This window comes from Montipora capricornis, chromosome 3 (assembly GCF_036669925.1).
Source record: "Montipora capricornis isolate CH-2021 chromosome 3, ASM3666992v2, whole genome shotgun sequence".
NCBI lineage: Eukaryota > Metazoa > Cnidaria > Anthozoa > Scleractinia > Acroporidae > Montipora > Montipora capricornis.
In genome coordinates this window covers 18599102-18619101 of record NC_090885.1, presented here as the reverse complement: position 1 = coordinate 18619101, position 20000 = coordinate 18599102, and the positions used below count along the sequence as shown (strand labels likewise).

Genomic DNA, 20000 nt, shown 5'->3' with positions numbered 1-20000 from the left:
ACAGCCGTCTTCGATGCTTCAGCAAACGTATGTTTTTTTGCTTTCACACGGGGAAGCGTTTAATTTAGAATAAGCCGACGAAACTTTCAGATGTTGCTCAATACACGGAGCAAGGCTCTTTCACATCAACAATCACCGCTGTTGGGGGGTACGCTTTCGAGGGGGATGAAACTAGACACATGTCTAGAATTCAGAAGCAACTACAACATGCAGGGCCACTTTTAACCATGGACCAAACGTTTGGCTCGGCAGTGGGAATGATTTGTATATTTAGCGGCTCGTCTGGCTCGTCTGGCTCGTCTGGCTCGACAGTGGATGTAAGAACGAGGAATAGGCCATTTCCGAGTTCATGTCTGCCTCATCATCAAAGAGAATCTAAGTGCGAAGTCTCTGTGATGGTAATTAGTTCTACTTTACATATGAATAAAAACTAATTTTCATCAGAATAACTTCGCACTTAGACTCGCTTTGAAGAGGAGGCAGACATGAACTCGGAAATGGTCTAATATTTGTATTGCGTTAAGTGTTGGGTTCATATATTTAGGGCCTGTTTATATGGTCTCGGTTACCCGAGACAGCCCTCCTCCCGAGACAACTTTACCGAGCGTCTATATTAGAATAGCGTGACCGAGACAAAGTTGACCCTACTTCATTATGCATATATTTTAAGACGCATCATGACAAGCTTTGCCCAGGAAAAAAATTCTCAGCAGGCGGCGTAAACTGATGCCAATGTGGGCAAGAGATAGGTGTTTGGTTGATGACGTGAAATTAATTACACTGGAAGATGGTTTAATAAACCAGACTCCTAGAATTCGCGAGGAACACGTTACTAAACGTGAACCAACTCCAGCCGACGCGCGCGAGACAACGTAAAAATCAAAGTCGTGAAAATTGCCCTGCGATTTATGTTGAACTTGCACTTAATCCTATGCGTAATTATTATTTTTTTGTCTCGGAGATATTAGCACGTATTTCAAATCTTAGACACCGACAAGCATTTGATCGCGTGGAGTTTATATATTTTGAGCAAGAGCCGATGCAACATAGATTACTACATTTCGGAACCAGCCTTCTTCAGGTACAATGTCAGTGGCTTCATAGCTCAATTGGTTAGTACTGGCGTTGCGAAGTCATTGGTTCAAACCCCGTTGAAGTCCAGAAATTACGCAATGTTCATAACTGCGAGGATCAGAGCTGGATCCTCAGAGCTTCCCGTAATGTCACAAGAGTTATGCAATTCTAAGTTTATTCACAGGCTCACATCAAGGCGTATTAAAGAAAATTGATGAAAGTCAAAAGGTTCTAAAAAATTTAAGAAAAAATATTATGATGTATGATTTCGTTTATTTTTATCGTCGCTTGACGTGAGAGTAACGCACCGTCACGCACCGCCTGAATTTGTTCCAGTACCGCGCGGGAGCTTGACTATTTTGTACTTCCCACCATGTTCGACCATGTTCGTGGTACAGCTGACGATAGCACGATCTGGACTGTGGATCCGAGTTAAGTTATAAGTTATTACTAATTAGGTAATATTCTACTTTGGAGGGACTTTCAAAGTTGAATAGCACGATGGCTTTGATATCTAAACCATTCGAAGCGAAGGCATGGAGGAAGTTGAGCGTCGGCATCCTTGGCTTCGTGTGACGTTTCGAGTCCGGCTCTCGAGGGTTGAAAGCGCATCACTTGACCCTCGAAAGCACTGGTATATCCTCAAGAAAGAAATCTGTGGGATCCATCCAACGGATTTCTCCAAAAACGAAATATTTAGGAGATTTCCTGACGCGACGAGTGCAGTAACGCGCGAACTTCGTGATCAGTCTTACCGCCAAATCGGCGTATGCTGCTACGTAGCTTCCACGTTCGGTTTGATTGCTAGTCACGGTCTTCGTTAGAGACCATTCCATCGTTTAGTCTGATTGATTCCCCACGTTTTATGTCAATTGTAAGCCTGCTGAACTCAGTTACTTCAGATTTGGAGCCCGATCGCCCGAACGACTTGCCTTTTGGCGGGAAAGCCAGCCTAAGCTCGGGGGAGCTCAGTTTATTACTCGCCAATCCCCGCCGATAGGACAGGGAGAATCGACTCTCTTGAGATGGAACTAAGGAATCTTCAAACTCGAATAATAGATCTTGAGCAGGGTTTTCTTTAAGGTTTTAAGTAGGCGGAGTTTTTTGCAAAGTAGACGGTTGTGGGTCCGGAGGACCCACACGATGGGCTTTAGCCCATCGCTTCTAGGGGGGTCTGGGGGCATGCTCACCAGGAAAATTTTTGAAAACTGAATGCCGGAAAATGCATTTCCTGGCATTTTGGGCCATGAAACTCAGACATTAGAGGGATGAATCAAGCTGCAATTATACTATGAAAACCATGTAAAGACGAAGCGACATTTCAATAATACAACCCTATAAACAAAAAGTTGAGTGATATTTTTTGTATCTTTTTGGTGGTTTTGCTGGAGCTAACGAGCCTGGCAAATATTGCCACTTGACAACTTGTAAACATGGCACATACTTTGATGGACTAGCCCAGCAAAGGCTTCTGATTGGTTGTTAAATAAAGAAGCTGATTGGAGGATACTAATTGGCCTATGGCGTAAAGGATGTTTCGATCCTGTTTCCATTGTGTAATTAGCGGGAAAATATGCTTGTGGAACTTGCTTGCAGCAATTTCGAAAATTGAAAATCACTCGAGCGGTTTAAGAGTGATGTATTTTTTTTTTCCGAAGAGTTTAGGAGTTCTGTAAAGCAGTGAGAGTTGATCAAGAGTGACGTTGGATAAAGATCCGTTGTCATGTTGAAGCGTAGAGATGCCCTCGAGAGGACGAGCACTTGCGCGGGCAAGTAGGATTTAACTCCGAGGAGCGTTACGTTCAAGTGTTTAAATAAAGTCTACGAGTCCTCAGCTTCTACGTTCGCTATAAATGATCAACTGAAAAGTTCGAAGTGAAAACGAAGGAGCGGTTAGTGAATGATCAGGGGCTAGTTTTGTTCCTCAGTCGAGCTGTGGTAAGAGATGCGTGAACGCAGGCTGAGCGTGTTGCTAGCAGAACATCATTTGTAAATTTCCTTCTGGATTGAGAACAAACCTTTTGAAAGTGTTTCTTTGTTTATAAGTTTTTTTATGATTGCGGCGTGATTAAAGGAGGTTTTGCGCGGACTAAAACGTCCTTGAGTGATTTTTCCTTCCGGTAAGATACAATCGGTGGCTGTTAAAAGATATCGAAATCCAATATGGCGGACAACAAATCATATTTTTCCTACTTACCCGCCACTGCAGCAAGATTTTTTCAAAACGAAAGTCTCAAGCATAACGTTTTTAAACTGCCCTTGAGTCAGAAGTCTTTTATGTGTTTTCAGAAAAGATAGGCACTGCAAATTTTTATTTGTATTGAGCCCAAGTAGTTTAGACCTCATAAACATCATCTCCTCCACATGTCTTGACTCTTCAAAAAATGAAAGTAGCCGGCGAAACCTGACAGAGAAGCCGGCGAACTTCGCCGGCTGCCGGCTCTTATATACAACCCTGTTGAGTCGAGCATGGAAACAAGGTTGACCGACATATTATTATTATTATTATTATTATTATTATTATTATTATTATTATTATTATTATTATTATTATTATTATTATTATTATTTGTGAAGTATAATTTAGCTTGTTATGTGGAGCCAAGCTAATAAGCAATAGAGCATTTGGATAATTTGTTTGTAAATTTTTACTTAACCCATTGACTCCTGGGAGTTTACTCTGTCTAATGCCAGACGATTTTCCGCTCATTTTGTACTTTGCAACCAGTTCTGTCTCTCTTGGGTAGTCAGTCCATTTAAACTGGAGTGTTTTTGTGTGAAGGCAGAGTCAATTTGTTTTAATTATTATATTTTTACTAATGGATTCTGTCTCTCTTGGGTAGTCAGTCCATTTTGGATTGTTGTTATCTGAAGGCAGAACTTCAACCCCCTTTCTTCCACCTCATACATAGCCCATACCTTGCCTTGGCTTGTGTGCCTAGATGCCCTGGAGGAAACCCAATAAGAAATTCAGCATAAGAAAGTGCTGTTTGTTCCTTTTGGGTAGAGGTCAGACTGAACTACATTTTAGTAATAAACAGAATACAGCCTTGCGCTGCTAGCTGGATACCAGACCTGAAGTACCAGTAAGTGTGTTTTTGCTCATATATTGTAAGACTCTAATAGATTGCTGTGTTTCTGTTTGCTGAATTGATCAGTTTCAATGTAATCTTTAACAGTATCTATAATAATATAATTATTATTATTGGAAAACAGAGTGCATTTTAAATAATTTCTTGTACGTGACAGTCTATTTTTGACTTTTCTGATCAAAAGGCGCAACCAGTCTGTTTTTAATCATAAATTTGTTATTTTACCCTTAATGGGTTTTTTCTCCCTTGGGTACTCAGTCCATTTTTTACTGTTGTTATCTGCAGGCAGAACCAATTTTTGTAATCATTATTATTTTGTGCTTAGCCTAAAGAGTTCTGTCTCTCTTGGGTAGTCAGTCTAGCTTGAACTGTTGTTATCTGAAGGCAGAACCAATTTTGTGATAATTATTATTTTCCACTTATGAGTTCTGTCTCTCTTGGGTAGTTAGTCCAGTTTGGACTGTTGTTATCTGAAGGCAGAACCAATTTTGTGATAATCATTATTTTGTGCTAATGAGTTCTATCTCTCTTGGGTAGTCAGTCCAGTTTGGACTGTTGTTATCTGAAGGCAGAACCAATTTTGTGATAATTATTATTTTGTACTTAATGAGTTCTGTCTCTCTTGGGTAGTCAGTCCAGTTTGGACTGTTGTTATCTGAAGGCAGAACCAATTTTGTGATAATTATTATTTTGTACTAATGAGTTCTGTCTCTCTTGGGTAGTCAGTCCAGTTTTGGACTGTTGTTATCTGAAGGCAGAACCAATTTTGTACTAATTATTATTTTGTACTTAATGAGTTCTGTCTCTCTTGGGTAGTCAGTCCAGTTTGGATTGTTGTTATCTGAAGGCAGAACCAATTTTGTACTAATGAGTTCTGTCTCTCTTGGGTAGTCAGTCCAGTTTGGATTGTTGTTATCTGAAGGTAGAACCAATTTTGTAATAATTATTATTTTGTACTTAATGAGTTCTATCTTTCTTGGGTAGTCAGACCAGTTTTGGACTGTTGTTATCTGAAGGCAAAACCAATTTTGTGATAATTATTATTTTGTACTAATGAGTTCTGTCTCTCTTGGGTAGTCAGTCCAGTTTTGGACTGTTGTTATCTGAAGGCAAAACCAATTTTGTGATAATTATTATTTTGTGCTAATGAGTTCTATCTCTCTTGGGTAGTCATTCCAGTTTGGACTGTTGTTATCTGAAGGCAGAACCAATTTTGTAATAATTATTATTTTGTACTTAATGAGTTCTATCTTTCTTGGGTAGTCAGACCAGTTTTGGACTGTTGTTATTTGAAGGCAAAACCAATTTTGTAATAATTATTATTTTGTACTTAATGAGTTCTATCTTTCTTGGGTAGTCAGACCAGTTTTGGACTGTTGTTATCTGAAGGCAAAACCAATTTTGTGATAATTATTATTTTGTACTAATGAGTTCTGTCTCTCTTGGGTAGTCAGTCCAGTTTTGGACTGTTGTTATCTGAAGGCAGAACCAATTTTGTACTAATTATTATTTTGTACTTAATGAGTTCTGTCTCTCTTGGGTAGTCAGTCCAGTTTGGATTGTTGTTATCTGAAGGCAGAACCAATTTTGTACTAATGAGTTCTGTCTCTCTTGGGTAGTCAGTCCAGTTTTGGACTGTTGTTATCTGAAGGCAAAACCAATTTTGTGATAATTATTATTTTGTGCTAATGAGTTCTATCTCTCTTGGGTAGTCATTCCAGTTTGGACTGTTGTTATCTGAAGGCAGAACCAATTTTGTACTAATGAGTTCTGTCTCTCTTGGGTAGTCAGTCCAGTTTGGATTGTTGTTATCTGAAGGCAGAACCAATTTTGTAATAATTATTATTTTGTACTTAATGAGTTCTATCTTTCTTGGGTAGTCAGACCAGTTTTGGACTGTTGTTATTTGAAGGCAAAACCAATTTTGTAATAATTATTATTTTGTAATTATTAAAGAGTTCTGTATCTCTTGGGTAGTCAGTCCAGTTTTGGACTGTTGTTATCTGAAGGCAAAACCAATTTTGTGATAATTATTATTTTGTACTAATGAGTTCTGTCTCTCTTGGGTAGTCAGTCCAGTTTTGGACTGTTGTTATCTGAAGGCAGAACCAATTTTGTAATAATTATTATTTTGTACTTAATGAGTTCTGTCTCTCTTGGGTAGTCAGTCCAGTTTGGATTGTTGTTATCTGAAGGCAGAACCAATTTTGTACTAATGAGTTCTGTCTCTCTTGGGTAGTCAGTCCAGTTTTGGACTGTTGTTATCTGAAGGCAAAACCAATTTTGTGATAATTATTATTTTGTGCTAATGAGTTCTATCTCTCTTGGGTAGTCATTCCAGTTTGGACTGTTGTTATCTGAAGGCAGAAACAATTTTGTACTAATGAGTTCTGTCTCTCTTGGGTAGTCAGTCCAGTTTGGATTGTTGTTATCTGAAGGCAGAACCAATTTTGTAATAATTATTATTTTGTACTTAATGAGTTCTATCTTTCTTGGGTAGTCAGACCAGTTTTGGACTGTTGTTATTTGAAGGCAAAACCAATTTTGTAATAATTATTATTTTGTAATTATTAAAGAGTTCTGTATCTCTTGGGTAGTCAGTCCAGTTCGGATTGTTGTTATCTGAAGGCAGAATTGTTATTTTGTGCTATAGAGTTCTGTTTCTCTTGGGTAGTCTGTCCAGTTTTGGACTGTTGTTACCTGCAGGTAGAACCAATTTTTGTAATCGCTATTATTTTGTACCAACTGGTAATTCTGTCTCTGTTGGGTACAGTACTCTGTCAATATTGTATGTACTTGTGTAACATGAAGAAAAATCAGTCAACATTAATATCATTAATTTTGTTTTCTTTGACACAGGGCCAATCGGCAAGTGATAGTATAGTCAAATCTCTTAAAGCTGGTGACGACTCTTGATTGTAAAAGAGGAGAGCCAACCTTTGAAAACAATAGCTGATAGCTACAGAAAAACAATGGAATACTTTCCCTTTTGTCAACATATTCCCCGCACATATTGTCCTCGACCAAGTCCCCACATGAGCAGCTTCAAAGATAAAAATCAAATACAGATGTAACTCACAAGTTTCATGCAAAATTGATGGTTAACGAAAACAAGGCATTTGAAAAATTAGACTTACAGTGCTGAACTAAATCACTCGCAACCAAAAAAAAAAAACAAAAAAAACCGTACAGTCGTATTGAGCAGAAGGTAGAATTATACCGTGATACATATAGTGAACCGTGTATCACATTTTGCTTTCTCTTTATCCATTTTCGTTGGAAAACTAGCTGTTATCCATTCCACTCTTGTCAATAAGAGAGTTAATGCCGCAAAAGGGTACGAATGCTTTCATTCAAATTTGCTATTGGTAACAAAATGTCTTTACCATTATGACGCCCTCACTTCAAATCCCACTAAGACCATCAGGTATGCAGTTCAACGCATACTGTATTTACTTGAGTTTGTACGGCAATTATCTTTTCACGAGTATGTATATGAGTTTCCGTTGTGAGAATTTCGTACGAGTTCCTCTTATCAGAATTTTAGTTTCTTGTGAATGCTCGTGATTTCGTTTGCAACTCCTCCTTTTAGATTTTCGGCCGTCTTGCGATAAATTTGGTTCTTTATCTTTCGTTACGCGATGATCGAGTAATTGTTTTTTTTTTTCACTCTCTGATACGCTAAGGTTGAGTGGATCAAATAGGAAAAAAAGATTAGGAGAGTTTAATTTGCGTTAAATGTTTCGCGCGAGGGGTGAGATGGATTAAATGTATCCACGCAAGTGACGCTGCCAAATACGCGTGTCCCTATCTGGAAAACGTTTTCATTATGTCAAGAAATACTTAATTAAATGGTTTCGTGTTCTCTCGGCGTGCGTTTTAGGTGCTGGTAAATGTGTAAAAAGTAATTACCGCGAATTCCAAAGCAACACCTCGGTTATCCGAAGGTGCCAACTTAGATCTTCAGTTACAGTTAATAATAAGCCATGGGTAGATTCAATCTACCCTTAGCCTAATTTGCATAAATTTTTTTCGTGGGCAAAGCTCGTCATGCAAAAAATGCGTATCATCATTTGCCTTTCTTTCTTTCTAGTTCGTTTTTCTTAAGTATAGTTGCGTTTTCACATTCAGCAAATGGACTGACAATCTTAACGCACCAATAAAATGTAGTTTAAATAAAAGGCTGTTTATGAATCAAGAGTTTCCGTTGACAGCGGTGAGAATTTTAGCGGGAAGAAAACTTTTAATTCGAAAGTAAATGCTAAAAACATGTATAAGCTCCCAAATTGTTACTTCTTTGATTTTTATTTTTTTTTTGCTGTCTCGTCTCGGGTTGTCGAGGCAAACCGTTTACATGCGAAAAAGTTGTCTCACCTACCAGGGTTACCCTACCTGCCGAGGCGAGACAACTCGCCTTCCCGAGTTGTCTCGCCCACCCGAGTTGTCTCGACCACCTCATGTAAACGGTTGATAGAATATTTTAAACAAATGAGTGGAAAAATATCTCGCCAAGGGTAAATCGGGGGGTGGGTTGTCTCGGGTACCCGAGACCATATAAACAGGCCCTTAGTGTCTCGTTTGGCTCGGCAGTTGATGAAAGAACGAGGAATGAGTTGTATGCACGTGAAGTATTGGGTTTATATATTTAGCGGCTCGTTTGGCTCGGCAGTGGATGAAAGAACGAGGAATAGTTTGTATGACGCCGTTTAGTCTTGGGTTCCTATATTTAGCGGCTCGTTTGGCTCGGTAGTGGATAAAGGAACGAAGAATAATTTGTATGACGTTAAGTGTTGTGTTAATGTATTTTGCGGCTCGTTTGGCTCGGCAGTGGATATATTCTTCACACGATCTCGAGAAAAGTGTAGTTTACCGAACCGTAAAATGAAAGCTAAAATTTTAAAAGAGTGCTTAGGCCTAATCACTGAAACGAGGCTTATAATGAATCGGTAAATCAGTGCTATATTGTTCACACGAGACTTAACGTCATACAAATTATTCGCCTTTCTTTCATCCACTACCGAGCCAAACGAGCCATCGCATTGACATAAAGAGCGTAAGAGCCAGTGAAAAAAATTATTTCTCGTTCTTACATGCACTGGCGAGCCAAACGAGCCGCTAAATATATGAACCCAACACGTAGCGCAAAACTGATTTTTCCCACTGCCGAGCCAAACGAGCCGTCTTGTTTGGTCCATGGTTAAAAGTGGCCCTGTATTCTGTAGTTTAGCCAATAAAACGTGGATGGGTTCCTCAAACTTGAAAACCTGACTGCACTATTGTCTGTTCGGGTCTGTTATTTTACCAAGGAAGACTTCAAGCGGGACGGCTAGTACTTAAACACAATATGCGGGAATGATGGAATGCCGGAACGGTGGGACGGTGGAATACTTAAACACGGAACGCCAGAATAATTAAAACGGAACGCTGGAATGCTTAAACACGGAGCAGTTGTGAAAATTTTGACAATTGGAACACATGATTTCTCCCCCCACAAGTGTTCGGGGCAAAAACGAAAGTGGAGATCGGAACTGCGTGTCCCTCAGAGTTTTTCAGTGCCTAGATGTTTTCGTTCCGAAGACTTTGGGAAAGTCGTGAAGAAGGAGTTACATCACTTCTCTGATGCGAGCACAAATGGCTATGGTCAATGCAGTTACTTTATTGTCGTAAAAAAGGTTTCTGTTATTCATCGTGGTGAAGTACAATAATAATAATGTTAGTCTCGTTTGTCTCACGATGTGGTCACTTGTGATGTAGATCGCGACGTTTCGACTGCATACTGCTAGCCTTATCGGCCGATGATGTCGACTGCTTACACGTCACCTTTTAAACAGGATGCTCTGCTGTGATTGGTAGGTTTTCAGCAGCTGTGATTGGTGCTTTTCGATCCTCGCTGTTTCGGCGTGTTGTTCCTTCGGCGGTCCGCTGTCGTACGGTTCTCCTGTTGTGCTCGCATCAGAGAAGTGATGTAACTCCTTCCTCACGACTTTCCTAAAGTCTTCGGAACGAAAACATCTAGGCACTGAAAAACTCTGAAGGACATGCAGTTCCTACCTCCACTTTCGTTTCTGCCCCGAACACTTGTCCCGAACACAATTGTCAAAATTTTCACAACTGTTCCGTGTTTAAGTATTCCAGCGTTCCTTTTTAATTATTCTGGCGTTCAGTGTTTAAGTATTTCACCGTTCTGGCATTCCGTGTTTAAGTACTAGCCAAGCAGGATCTTCCAGTAGCAAAGCAATAAGCGCGGGATAGCACTGCAAGCTCTCTTGCGCTTTGTAAAACTCCTGCATGTAACTGACATATAAAACCCTGTTTAACTACCACGAGGTAAATTTGTTCAGAGATGGAGCCAATATCAATACAATTTAGCCTCTGGATTAAGATTCAAGTCTACAAAGTATTGCTCTCCTCGCGTGTGTTTTGTTCTTTTCATCAAGTACATTTAGTCATCCGGAGAAATCCTTGACTATTGCTACGCCATAGCCTCGTTTGCATACACAAAAACAAAGATGGCGGATTTCAATTTAAATTTGCCCATATTTGAAGCGTTGTTGTTGGCTATTTAAACACATTTAGTCCAAATGAGTGGTCAAGTATAACAATACAGGTAAAGAAGTTTCGATTCAGAGAAAATTTTTCTAGACCGTACTTTCCCTTTAACACAAAACATTGCATCAGCAATTTCAAAACTTCAAGCGAACGAGTGGGAACATGGCGTTGTTGAATTAACCAATAACGAAATGTCTGTTCCCACGTGCCCGCAAAAGCATGTGTTTCTCAAATAAAAATGTAATTATAAAGTTTTCAACAGTAGGCAAAGGATTATGAACACAGAAAGAACACATGTGAGACATTTGCATGTTTTATTTGTAATTTTGTTCGTACATGTTCCGAAAAGGTTCTTCTAAGTTTTACGGGAAAAGTACATGATTGTACATAGTATGGTAGATTTTGTTTGCAGATGTTCAGCTTCTGTTATACAACCCTTTTGCTCCAAATACTTCACTAGTTATCACAAGATTGCATAGATATTTAAAAAAACTAAGGTCTGTTCAAGTCAGGCCATGTTAAGTAATGCACTTCTTTTGTAGGTATATTTATTAGTATTATACTAAAACACCGGATAGCGTTGAGCGCGCATGCTCATTGGCTATTCAAACTCCGGATATCCTTTGCTATTCACCTCTGACCAATTCGGGCGGAATTTAGGCTGGAAATGTTGTAATCTTTCCAGGAATAAATGAGTTAAAATTATCTTTTTGTGCTATATTATCTCCCTGTTTTAGTAAATACCGGTATACTAAAACGACTATTCACCTAGAGTCTCAGTGGCTAGTGGGAGATATTTACCTCGTCGCTTCGCCGCTGGCTAAACATCCACCACTAGCCACCTCCATTTCGGTGAATAGTTGTTAATTATAATACTTTTGCATAGATCCCCACCTTCCACCATATGCTCCACGCCCTTACAGCAGTCCTGAGTTTCAAAATGCCCCAGCCCAGTATCCCCCTCCTGGTCAAGATTTTGGTATCAAAAACCCTTCTGGTCCAGTGACTCAGGAACCACCAGTGCAAGGTGCTAACTTACCTCAGTTTAGTTACCCAACACAACCGCCACACCAGTACCCACCACACCCAGGCTACCAAGCACCAGTCAGCGCTCAGCCAGGTTACCAATATGCTAGTGCTCCAATCACAACTCAGCATAACATCGTCACAGTCGTGGTAAGTTACCAAACATCAAGTGAAGCTATGATCCTCGCAGTCATGAACGCAATTTTTGCAATTGGGTAAAGAAGCCTAAAAAGTTCAGGACTTCAACGGGTTTTGAACCAGTGACCTCGCGATACCGGTGCGACGCTCTAACCAACTGAGCTATGAAGCAACTGATGTTGGGAACTGGTCATTTGTGTGTTCTAATGTTCCCGTGAGGAATGAATCAACGATGAAATGATATATGAAATGGATCATATACATGTATGAACTGCGGATGTGAAATCAAGAGAAGCTATGATCCTCGCAGTTATGAATGCAATTTTGCAATTGCGTAAAGAAGCCTTGATTTCATATCTGCAGTTCATATATGATCCATTTCATATATGATTTCTTCGTTGATTCATTTCTCACGGGAACATTATAACCCAAAAATGACCAGCTCCCAACGTGAGTGGCTTCATAGCTCAGTTGGTTAGAGCGTTGGTTCAAACCCCGTTGAAGTCCTGAATTTTTCAGGCTTCTTTACGCAATTGCAAAAATTGCGTTCATAACTGTGAGGATCATAGCTTCACTTGATTTCATATCCGCAGTTCGTATATGATCCATTTCATATATCATTTCATAGTTACCAAACAATTTATAATTCCTCTAGGTTTACAATGTACATGTATAATAAATTTTCATTTTCAGCTTTTCAGTCCTGAGAGCGAGACTTAAGACTTGACTCTGTATAACGCCAGACAATTTTACTTGGGGTGGCTTCAGAGATTATTGATTAACATTGAAAATTCATTCAGAATAGAAAGGAAACCAAGTGGAGCAGTGTTTCCTCAAAATGACCTAAAACCATTCAAGTTAAAGTAAGGATTCATGAATGGTGATTACAACTCAACACTGTGCAGGGATGTACGAAACCAGCATGGAAGCAAAACTATTCTAATGATAATCCGAAAATAGTGACCCCAAAACTTTCTGACAATCATCCAAGTCTTGTGCTGAGCACGAGCCCACCCACTCGCTCATGAAATCTGGCGAAGATGCAGGACGACAGGTAAACCATGCGCAAGAAAGTGGTCGGCAAGGTTAGTGTCGCTGCGTGCCTGGCGGCTTGCAGCAAGTACAAAATCTTGCAGACATGCAGCCTTTAAAAATTGAGTTCCCTAGTTTTGAGCACAGTTATTTCCTGCCTTTAACCAACATTACTCACTTTGACTCCACAGCAGCAGGGTGGACCAGATGTCATTGTTACTCCACAGGTTGCACCACCTGCCTACTCTGCGTTGTCCTGGTTTGCCTGTTTGTTTTGCTTCTGGCCAATAGGAATTTGTGCTATATTGAAGTCAAATCAGGTGTGTTTCACATTTCATGAAACAGGGCATTTCTTTTTTAGTATTGCTGTCCAAATATTGAGACTTTGGTTTGTTTCATACCTAGACTAGAGATGCAATCTTACGAGGAGATCTCGCGACTGCCAAGCTATTGAGTATCGAGACGAGGATTATAGCCAAAATCGCAATAGTGTTTGGGGTTATTATGATTGTTGTCTCTATGATTCTCCGTTTTGCATTTTATTCTTCTCGGTAATTTTGAATTAGAGTCCAATGGAATAATGCTAAGTATAGAAAATCAGGTTTAACTAACTTGCCTTTAGATTCTTGTGGGTACCATTTGACTAGTATGTATTACAAAAGCTGGTGTCTTGTTGACCATCAATTAAAGTGCTACTATAATAAAAAAAAAATTAACTTCCTTTTTTCCTTCACACCTGACTGGCAAAATTTTGTGCTTCGAATTTTATCCAAAGGCTGTTTGCTTTGAGTGCAAGTTTTTGATTTCACGGCCGCCATTACTCATGTTCAAGACCAACCGATTGGACCTCAGAGGGTTGGATTGATGATAAGATGACATCAAACACTCACCAGGTTAAAACTGCAGCATGTAAACGCAGATTATTATACATGCAAAACACGAGTTTGAAAGTCTGAAAGCTCGAAACTCCCATGCTGCAAAATAATTAATTTTACGCGCGTGCACACCAATTGCAATTTTAAACTAGCGAGTCTTTGACGTCATCTTATCCTCAATCCAGCTCTCTCAAGATTTTGAATTAGTAATGTGGACCATTAATAACGAGAATTTCACTCAAAAATAAACAGGTGTCTTTTTTAAATGAAGGCTTAAAACGTCTGTCACTTTGTGTTCAGTTTACATAGATAGTTTTGATTTTTGGTCACAGTAGCACTTTAAGTTACCTTTAAGTTAGTACTTTAACCCACTGACTGCTAGCAGCTAGTCTTAATAGATTTTAAAGTGTACTCGTCAATGTGTTAACAACATTCCACTCGAAAACGTTTCTAATCAGTAGTGATGACATTTTGCACTTGATTATTTCAATGTCTCTAGATAATTTTGTTGAAATCAGCATCACAAAATATCTTCCATAGCAGTTTTGTGGAACATTTTTAACCTTAGGAATCTCTGCTGGTGTTACCAGCACGATATATCATTAGATAATAATTTAGTTGATGTGTGTGATTCCAGAATGAATGCAAGTGCAATGCATTCTTGTTTACTTGATTAATGCTCCTGCATTTTTTCCCATTTAGTTGTGCTGCAGCAGTGCAGTTATGGTAGAATAAACAAATGCATCTCTCTTGACTGGAACATACTGTACTTGTTTTTTAAGGAATTACTTATTATACTATTAATAGCTTTTTGTTTAAGAATGCTTCGATCAAGCATCCTGTGGAATGCAAAATACATGTTACGATGCAAGCTGTTACATCAGCAAATTGCAATAATATTCTGAAAAGTTCTGATAACGTCAGGCTGTTTTTGCTGGCTTGCATGCCCTCAGACACCACTCTCAAGAAGTCATTTTGCTTGCAGCTGGGGTGGCATCTGCATTCAAGTATAACTGCAAGTCAGACATGGTTTGTGTAATTGATTGTACATATAACTGACAAAGTTAAACTGCAAGACCCTATGTTTTGACCCTTTGTGCTGGTGTCTTCATCAGGGGTGATAAAAGCTGCTGCCACAAGACTCCTTTGGATACTCACTTCCAAATATTCTTTCCTTTTAATGAGATGTAAAAATAATATCTTCAAGGCTGCCATAGGTGCAATGCATTAAATGCATTGCAAGCCTGCTAATGTTCACTTCACATAAACTTGCACTAACCCTTTCCCTTTTTAAGAGTGATACTTTTATGATCAGAGTTTACTCTGTCAAACACCAGGCAACTTTACTCTGACATCAATCAGGCCTCTTCAGGGGGTTAAAGATAACATCGGATCTCAGTCCCCTCCGATGAAAACTCACAGTACTTTAATTAGTACTGAATAGGCAACCACATTTACAAAGATTTACTGTGCACTCAAGAACGAACTAAAAAAATGTTACAGTAGAAACGTTTGATTTTGTTAGAAAATTAATGTTAAATTAGTCATACACGTTATAATGTAGGTTGATAACGTGCAGATATAAACTAGCAGGAAAGATTATTTTCATGGGAAAACATGCTTAGATGTATGAGTTCCAAGCATATCTAAAAAAAGAAAGTCAGTACATTCTTTAATAGTAGCCACTTGTCTCTTGAAAACCAAATAACAATATCACAGAAAATGGAATGTATTATCTATGGGGTTAAAATACACAATGACACTAACATTTTGAGCCCAAAGTTACTTAAAACTGTATCATCCGTATGGTGGATGTCTTAAGGTTTTTTTTTTTTACAAAAGCACAACTGATGTTTTGAAGCAATCATAACTAAGAAGAGAGAGAAGTCAAGAAAGTTAGCATCAGCGTTCTGTATTTACCTCAACTTATAGAGGAACCTGGCAAAATTAATGTCTGCCTTGTGTTAAGACACAGCTTACTAGATGTTCAGTGTTTTTATTTCACACAACTCTTCCTACGTTTGACAATCAAAGTTGATAACAGTCCTGTAAGTTGGCAAAATTCAGTAGTAAAACTACTGTCACAATACAGATCAACAACTGCAATAGCTTGTACATACTGATCTCGTGTGTATAAGTGAATATGGAACAAGAAATTGTTTTCTGTTCCAATCCTAATTTCTTTGTCATGTACAGTCATGTCCTTGAGGGAAAGCCTAAAAACAAAAGGACGATTCTCTAGCCGGACTTTGTTCCCTTTGAAGAAAGCTTTCCTGCTAAGGCTGCCATAATTTAAGCTGCCCATCTTCACTATATGTGGAAATCAAATTGTTGTGTGGATGATGTTCTACCCCAATCACATCCTTGTCATGTACCTATGGAAGAAAAAATGTGCAACAGAGCAAAAAAACATTATGGCACAGCCACACAAAGTGCACTAAAATAAATAGAAGATATTACATGGCTAGCTGCGTGATGATATCAGTTTTATCTTTGGAGTGCCCATAGTATCTCTCATGAGTGAGCGCAGTGAACGAGTGCAAGATGCTAACAGCACGAGAAGATGAACATTAATTCGCATCCCTGTATGGCCACGTTATGTTCTGTTTATATATTGATACTGATGAAATGTCCGGATTTAAAAGAACTTGTTTTATTCATTTCCAAAACGGCGAAAAAGTCTACCGCTAAAACACTCTTACAGGGCTCAAAATTGCCACTTAATTTTGTTCCCTTGCGACTAAAATATCTGGAGAAGTCGCAAATTTGGGACTTGTTTTCACCTTCGCTCTTTTGAAACAAAAGGGTTAGCAGTTGCCACTTTGCTAAAATAAATAAAGACCTGACATAATTAGTTTGTTTCTCGCCGTGAATTTTCTTAAATTTACATACTTTGTCGCAAAATTGCGACTGGATTTTTTCGTTAATTTCGAGCCCTGTGACATGTTGAGTAACATAAAACTAATCATGAGAATTGTCATGTAGTAGAGAAAAATTGTATGTCAGGACAAAAGTATCCTACCAGGAAGGGGAAGCTCACTTTTTATTGGTTAATTGTTTTACCATGACGACACCTATATCCTCACGTGTGAAAGATAAAAGTAATATTTTCACTGCACACGGTGAAGAATATGATTTTTAGGCAAAGGAAAATCTTAGTACCCGGTATTTCATCAGTCGCTACATGTATGATAATAACATGGTGTACTTGTTGTATATTGTCATTTATTAAATTTTCAACCTCCGATAGTGCATTTTGCGTGCTCTGATTGGTTCACTCAATCTCGGTTATCAGCTCATATACCTTAGTTTGACCTTATATGGTAAATGATTGCGCTAAGCGTTGTTAAGCTAAAAACGTTTTCGCTAGAAAGAGAAATTTCGCTCTAAATAGAGCCAAAAATGAAAAAAAATTGTTTTGTACAAACGTTGGATCAATTCCGACGTTTAGAAGTACGCAAAAAGGCAAGAAATGTTTTTGCGATGAGCCTACGTCTGTCTGACCACAAGCCTATTACACAACATCGCATCTTCATCAAGTTTTTTCGATTTCGCTTGCATTTCGTATTTCCAAGTTTTTGGAGTTTAAGGAATTTAATAAAACAATCATTCCATTCGCGCTTGTTTGATATGAGACTGGTTATAGCCAACTCGGCGCAACGCGCCTCATTGGCTATTTACCATCTCACATCCAACGCGCGCTCATGGAATAATTGTTAAATAACGATGCATAACAGATTTTTGGTGCCCACTGAAATAAGAAGAAAAGAACATGTATGCTCTAGTACCCAACTTCAATGAGCTTCTGATAAGTCAATCCATAACTTAATCACCAAGCATTGAACAACATTAATTTGGCCAAAATTACAGTAGTATTGTACGTAAGGTTTTCCTATGACAAACTGTTTACTCTCAATACCTACAACACCTTGTGTGAACTTTCTCAATGGGTTTTTCCAACATAAGTTTTTTTCCAACAGCCTTTCTCAACATCTTCAACAGACCAGCAAGAAAAAAAGAATAATGCCAATGGGTTGTCCAACGGTTTTTCCAACTGTTGTGCAATGGGGACCCAATCACAAAACACACGCATGTAATACTAGTTGCTTCGGAAGTTTTTGTGTGGTTCTCTTTCATAGCACTTGGACATCATTGTACAAGTATTACAGCTCCAGTGCTGCTTAAACAATGTTAATCTCAAGACAACTATTTTGTCTGACAGAGACACTGTGTACTTAAATGTGCAAAAAGTTCTACATTGTAACTTCTTGGCACTTACCTGTGATCCCTCCTTTTCATAAGGAAATAATGCACAAGTAAGGAAAAGACATTCTACACTTACCTGCAGTGACTGTTCCAGTTTACCAGTCATGGCACTGAAACAATACATGACCATATCCTCTCCGACACAATAAACCCACTCCCCCTGGAAGAAAGGGTAGAGCACACAAAGTCACCACCATCTCTTTTACCACTAGTGAAGCTACGAACAATCTTTATAAATAGTGACACGTGGGACAGCTTTAGTAAATAATTGTTAATTTAACAAAAGTTAAATAATAATAATAATAATATTATTATTATTCAGTGAAGGATGCAAGTTTCAATGCAAAATGTTGAATGCTAGCAGGACTTCAAACGCTATGTTTAACGAGTTGGTTGGTCTCTGATGAGGCTCTTGGCAGGGACAAAACATAGTACTGTACGTATGTCATGAGGCTAGTCACGAAATAAATATTATTAATTTGGATGGGTAAAAATGCCCACCTCCAGGAATTCACAGATACAGTACTGGCTTCTATATCAGTTGAGCTGCGCCGCGCGCTTTAAAAATTAATGTGTTTTGTTAACAGCCAAGGTAAACTTGGGAAAGGGGCCGGGGGAGAGATGAGAAAAGACATTTTCCCTCCTTTCCAAATCCTTCTTCAGCTGCTTCTCTCGATTACATGCCAGACCACAATCGAGTCAAAAGTGCGTGGCTCAAACAGCATTCTAGAAGGGACTGCTAACAGTTTACATGTAGGCAAGCGATCAAGGCTATCGACGCAGAAAAGATGTCTTCTTGTAAGGCTAAAGATGGGTTTTACTGTTAAGCCAGCTTATAGCCCCGGGGGCTAAACGATTAAACGTACCGTTTGTCATCCAGCAGCGTGGTTTTCATGATCGGCTATCACACAAAATTATCGGAACAAGTGAGCCGCAATGAGGGTTTGTGTAAAATCTGGAACTCGGAACCTGGAACCCGTTTTTTCCCTTACTGACCCTAGCCTCGGAAGTGCCTTTGTCAGTTTTCATTTACGTCACAGTTGCCGGCAAAAACAAAAGAAACCGTGAACGAAAAACCAAAATTAATTAACAAGTAAATAACAAGTAACTTCGAACGCTTGCCGACGACTCTTCGATTAACGATCAACATTCCATTGGGTGAGAAGCAGAACCCGAAGTGCGCAAAGATGCCAGGTCTTACCATGTAGAAACGGGAAACAGAAGGTGAGCGAAACAAACATCATTTCCTAGTGTTTTCCCTGATTAGTAACAAGTCATATTCTAGAAAAGGGGTTTTAGGCCTAGGGTTAGACAAATGGAATGTTTAATTTTGGGTTACTTTCGGAAAAGTAAAACAATGACCTTCAAGTGACCCGTCAAACTGAAAGTGACTTTTGTTTTAGACCCGGCCCAATCTCGGTCTTAAATTTCTGGGACACTTGATGCCACACATAAGTTCACCTCCCCATTCCTTCCTTTCGAAGTTGTAGGGAAAAAAAACTATTGACTTTTCTCATGAATGCCTAAAGTTATAGCGCAATCAACATTGAAAAGGGGGGACGGGGTTGCATTTTGGGTTGGTGTCACCATCTCTTTGGCTGGAATTGTAGCTAGGCAACTAGACGTCATAATCAAGCATTACTTGATTACTCGAGGTGCAAATGCTTGGAACCAACAGTCAAAATCAAATACGTGAGATAAGGGATCTTGCAGGCTTTAAACGTGCGATATCCTAGGACACATTTTAAATCGCTAGGGCACATTTTTTTACATGGCTTGTTCGTATTATTACATAGTAAATTATGTTGGTTACTAATTATTACTATTGTTTAAATTTCTTTGACATTAAATAATATTTAGCGCTAAGTTATACCTAGTTTATTAGTCGTTTTAACATTTATATCTTGTAATTCTTGTAATTTTTTTGGCATTTATATTTTGTAATTCT

At 38.8% G+C, this 20000-nt stretch overlaps 1 protein-coding gene across 1 annotated transcript in view; it reads left to right on the top strand.

Annotated features, from left to right (window-relative positions):
• The window catches only part of LOC138040828 (proline-rich transmembrane protein 1-like), a 16378-nt gene extending 1832 nt beyond the window's left edge, over nt 1–14546 (top strand). Inside the window, exons 3-5 of the mRNA XM_068886502.1 lie at nt 11602–11891; nt 13103–13231; nt 13317–14546. Of these exons, the coding sequence (XP_068742603.1) occupies nt 11602–11891; nt 13103–13231; nt 13317–13466 (569 nt within the window). The 3' untranslated portion in view covers nt 13467–14546. The remainder of the gene's footprint in view (nt 1–11601; nt 11892–13102; nt 13232–13316) is intronic.
• The last annotated feature ends 5454 nt before the right edge of the window (nt 14547–20000 follow it).